This window comes from Mus caroli, chromosome X, assembly GCF_900094665.2.
Source record: "Mus caroli chromosome X, CAROLI_EIJ_v1.1, whole genome shotgun sequence".
NCBI lineage: Eukaryota > Metazoa > Chordata > Mammalia > Rodentia > Muridae > Mus > Mus caroli.
The window spans coordinates 132,801,143-132,806,594 of NC_034589.1; the positions used below are offsets into that span (position 1 = coordinate 132,801,143).

General features: G+C 37.6%; 1 protein-coding gene across 1 annotated transcript in view; it reads left to right on the top strand.

Moving 5' to 3' along the window:
• The window catches only part of Alg13 (ALG13 UDP-N-acetylglucosaminyltransferase subunit), a 55,812-nt gene that overhangs the window by 35,803 nt on the left and 14,557 nt on the right, over positions 1 to 5,452 (top strand). Inside the window, 2 exon segments of the mRNA XM_021153662.2 lie at positions 1,241 to 1,309; positions 2,440 to 2,605. Coding sequence (XP_021009321.1) covers positions 1,241 to 1,309; positions 2,440 to 2,605 — 235 coding nt within the window.

Below are 5,452 nucleotides of genomic sequence, written 5' to 3' on the forward strand. Positions count from 1 at the left end.
ACTCACTTTGTAGACCAGGCTGGCCTCGAACTCAGAAATCCGCCTGCCTCTGCCTCCCGAGTGCTGGGATTAAAGGCGTGCGCCACCACGCCCGGCTTCATTTGTTTTTTATTTATTCAGATTTTGCATATCAGCCATATTGATAATTCTTTTTATCTTATTTATTTTAGTTTTTTGTTTTTCAAGACAGGGTGTCTCTGTATAGCCCTGGCTGTCCTGGAACTCACTTTGTAGAACAGGCTGGCCTAGAACTCAGAAATCCGCCTGCCTCTGCCTTCCAAGTGCTGGGATCAAAGGCGTGCGCCACCACGCCCGGCTTGATAATTGTTTTTTTAGATAGATATCCTACTTAGCTTTGCTTTGTTCTTCCTCAGTTCTTCCTAATTGATTTCTAGTACTCTTAGTATACCAAGTACTAATGTAGGAGCCATACCTTGAGAAATTTTTCCGTGAAATAAGTTCATCCAAGAATGAGATGTAATGTGTTATATTTTATTTCAATTCTTATTTTGAGACAGACATCACAATGTTTACAGAGATCTTAATTTTTATAGAATAGTTAATAAAATTGTAAGAAAATTAGAGTTTTAACTCTCCAGTTGCTGTTGATTCCGCTGCAATGTTCATTGTGTCATTGTTGAACCAGCTTATCACAGGCTGTAGGTGTTGCCTTCAGCAGTAGTGCCTAACCATCACTTAGGAAGTTAGTTGGGTGTGTGGTGGGATGAGGGAATCTTGCAAGTAAGTAGATTGAGGGTAAGGCAAAGAATAATTTGAAGAGACAAGGATGAAATGGTTAGGGGGAACTTGGGTCTGAGTTGGAGTCTCCAAATGGAGTTGAGGTAGGAAGGACACCTGTAAGCAACCTGGCTGAGGGTGAGATTGGAATGTGGAGATGGTAATGTAGAACAGGAAGGATAGTGGGAATTACCTCCATCTGGTTTAACCACTGGGGGTACCAGGTAAAAAGTGTTTTGAGGTATTGGAGCTGACAGAAAAGAATGCGGATTGATTGTTTATGGGTGAGAGGGCCCACAGGAAGGAGGAAAACTAGGTCCACTTCAAGTCTTTATGTAGTCGCCAGGGTTGGGCATAGTGTGGAAGGAAAGCCACCTGCAAACAGGCTGCTCTACAGGGCTGGGTATGAGACTAGAGGAGTTATGATAGAGGATAGGAAAGAAAGTGAAAATTTCTTTTGGTTTCTTAGTTTCCCATAATCAATTATATTTCTGTATTAAAGTCTCTTCAGGACAGTGGACCATCTTCTGTGCCTCAAGACACAGTTACCTCATACAACTACCCCCAGAAGGTAACCTTCAGTGTTAGTGAACAGTTATTTACAGTGCGCTAAATAGAAGAAAACAAACGTTCCCTTTTCTTTGCCTTCATCATAATTCTGAGCAGGTGCTTATATTTCACTAAGTATTACTGTGCCTTCTGTTACCTGGCACAGTGATTAATACATTTATTTTTCAAATCAATTAAGTACCTGTTTCAGACACTATTTTATGATCTGCTGTGAACTTGTTATAAATTAGTCAGTAGTAAATTACTTTCCAAGTCTCTTGTTTACTGAAACATGAATTGGGAGTTTGCATTTATAAAGGTACCTGAAAAGAAAATGCATGAGACCAGCATTTAGAATACAGCCAGTAGATCATCTCAGTTTTGAAAATGAGAAGGAGCAGTTGAGGAAAGAGGAAAAGTATCAATACTCTGGGATGAGAACATTTTTAAGAGTATTGAATATGGCCCAAGAGGACAAGCAATGTAATGATTAAGCAGAACCTAGTAGGATTTGATGACTTTGCCATTTTAGATGATTAGACTGGGTAAGAGTGATGCTATAGTAGTCAAAAATGAAAGTAGTTGCCAGAGGAGACGGTGTTTAAGAGTCTTGTTATTGTTAGTTTGATATTTGTCTTGTTATATTTACACACATTTATATATAACATATGCCCTGAGAAAGTACTATGTTCTCTTGAAGAATATTGCACCTTAAGAAAAAAACTTCACTAAGTTACACTTAAATACAAAAGCATCTCTTGTACTTAAATATTTTGTGGTTAAATATATGTATAAATGGAAATGAATCTATATTACAAAGCTGTAGAGGCTGAGATGGTTACCATTTTAGGAACCTGGCAACTAGACAGATAAAGAACTACTGTTGGAGGGAAATTTTCCATCATGCACAACTTGGTGGGTTTCTGGTTTTGATATTAATCAGTTTATTATTATCTTTACAGAAAGAAACATAGCTTTCAATGTAGTCAGATCTGCAAAAGAAGTAACTTTATATATGGTTTGCATGAAAATTGGTTTCTCATTGTTTTGTCAACAAAGAAATTATAATTTCTTGAAGTTAGGTTAAGGGGAAGAAACAGATAAAGTTTGAGAAACCAGACTTAAGAATTCTAATCGTTCTTCCACTTATAGGTGTTAGAAAATTCTGCAGCAATTGCAGTTTCTTGGGCAAGCCATGTTCCAGTTCCAGTCATATCGAACTGTGCAGGAGATACTGAAGCTATTAGTACCTCTGATGTTTCTTCACAGAATGCCATACAACCTGTCTTTGTACCTCCACCTGCACAAGATAGTCCAGGTGGGTTATTAGTGTTGATTTACTTTGGAAACCTTTTTTAACTTATGAGTATGCACATACTGTTATTCTAGTTACTAGATAGTATTATAATTTAAAGAAATAGATATATCAATTTTACTTAAAATGGTTATTACATCACTAAGGATTCAGTGATACTCAGCTCAAATTCTGATGGTTTTTTTGTTTGTTTTTGTTTTGGTAATAGGGCTTTTTTACACTTGCCCTTTGCTACTTAGTGGATAGTTAGAGATCTTGTACTATTCCTACAACTTTGAGTTGTTTTGTAAATCTTGTCCTTAATGTGTATATGGGGCAGAGGGGAGATGCTAAGGCTGGAGGAAACTCAGGAGTTGATTTCACTTTTTTTGGGGGGGGGTGTTCGAGATAGGGATTCTCTGTGCAGTCCTGGCTGTCCTGGAACTCACTCTGTAGACCAGGCTGGCCTTGAACTCAGAAATCCACCTGCCTCTGCCTCCCAAGTGCTGGAATTACAGGCATGCACTTATTTTTTTTTTGTATATTTGAGACACTTTCTATCTCTGGCTGTCCTGGAACTCTCTCTGTAGAGCAGGCTGGCTGTGAACTCACAGAGCTCGACCTGTTTGTGCTTTCAGAGTGCTGGGAATAACGGTGTGTGCCACTGCTATGCCCAGCCCGAATTCTGTTTTTTGGTAGATGGTTTTACAGTTTCCAATGACTACTGATGCCATTATGAACATTATTTTCATGTCTTTTGTGTCTATAACATAGTTGCAATGGGTATATATCTGGATTGATCATTGCTGGGTCATAAAGTACAGTACCAGCTTTAATTGGTTATGACAACCATATTCAAAATGGTGTACCAATTTCCAAATCACCNTGGCCCAAACCTGGTGACCTAGGTCATTTTCATTTTAAACATTAAAGATGGGAATTTTTTATTTTCATTTAGTTTATTTTGGCTAGGTTTGGTTGGGGTTTTGGTTTTGGTTTGATTTCCTTTTTTTTTTTTTTTTTTTTTTTTTTTGGAGAACGGGTTTCTCTGTGTAGCCCTGGCTGTCCTGGAACTCACTCTGTAGACCAGGCTGGCCTCGAACTCAGAAATCCATCTACCTCTGCCTCCTGAGTGCTGGGATTAAAAGCGTGTGCCACCACACCCGGCTTTGATTTCATTTTTATGTGAATTTCAGGTTTAAACTATGTCATTAGCTTTGTATAGCAATTTCTTCTACCTACTGAGCCATCTCCCTAGTCCCTTAAATTATGTTTTATTACTTAAGGTTTGACATAGAAATAGTAAATTTCCCAAAAGTTTGTTATAAAGATCAAACCTGTATAATAACTCTCTGTCCTGTGACTGTCATAATAAATAAATGGTAAGCTTTAGTAGAATTTAAGGAATCTGCCCTGGTTTTACTACTTATTAGCTGTGTGATTTTTTTTTTTTTTTTTGAACACATTATGGACACAAGGTACTTTGAGCTTGGGAATGCCAACAAATATTACCTATTTACGGAGTAGTTGCTGAATTCTAGTGAGGTAATATAATTTATGCTTTTAGAGTTTTCAAAAAGTGGTTGTAATAGCATAGCTTTTCCATCTGAGTCCCCCTAAAAAATGGAAAAAATAAAGTCCAGATCCATAGAGCATCTCTTAACAAAACTAAGTGATCTGATAACCATTACAAAGTCCTAAAAAAACCACTAAGAATTAATTTACTATGGGCCATGCATGGTGTGCACACCTTTATTTTAAGAACTGGAGGGACAGGCAGGTGGATGGATATCTTGAGTTCAAGGCCACCTTTGTCTACATAGAGTTAGGGACAGCCAGAGGGCTACATAGAGGAACCCTGTCTCAAACAAAACAAAAACGCACCCAAACAACAGCAGAAAACAACAAAAAAGACATTAATGGTGCCACACATTTAGCAGCAGCACCAGGCAGGGGGTAGAGGCAGGTGGGTCTCTTGATCAAGGTCAACCTAGTTGGTCTACAGAGTGAGATTCAGGTCAGCCAGTGCTAAGCAGAGAAACCCTGTCTCGAAAACACCCCCCCCACACACACACACACAAGAATTAGAAGGTGGAATGATCAATTTGGAATCATGGGAAAAGATTTAATCTCTTACTAATTGAAATGCATGTGGTATTTGGTAGAAAGGATTAGAACAGTTTAGCTTCTAAGAACCCACAGAATGGACCCTCTAGAGTTCTCTTTCAGGATAGCATTTCTCAGTAAAGAGAATGGCTGGGAATAGAGGGATAAAATTGATCAGGATGGAGGAAAAGATGGGATTCAGAAAGAAGGAGCTGAGAATAGAACAGTGAATTGTATAAAAATCACATTTTTGAATCCTGCACAAAAACAATGAGAGGGGACTCTAGAGAGTTGGGAAATCCACCTCATATACCTTACCTCATTCTCAATTTTATGAAGAGAAAGTTCACATAAATGTAAACATAAGTGAATCATTTAGGTTGAATGGTCTATACTGGTGTCTAAAGAAAAGGTTCGACTACCCCTCCTGATAGTAAATGCATGTCAAAAATGTACCTACTAAATAAAGCAGATGTAAAAAATATACCAAAAATTTTCAAAATGAGACAAAGACATTAAATAAAGTACCACAAGATTTTAATGACAAGGTAGAATTAGAAAGTCATGTGAAACGACTAGAAGGAGATCATTTCAATAATGAAAAGTATCAAGAGCCTAGGTTGATATATATATATATATATATATATATATATATATATATATATATATCTATATATCAACATACATATATGGTACACAAATGCCTCAAGACAAATGAGGATACAAGAACGGAATCTACTTAAATCAAAGGGCTTGGAGAGATGA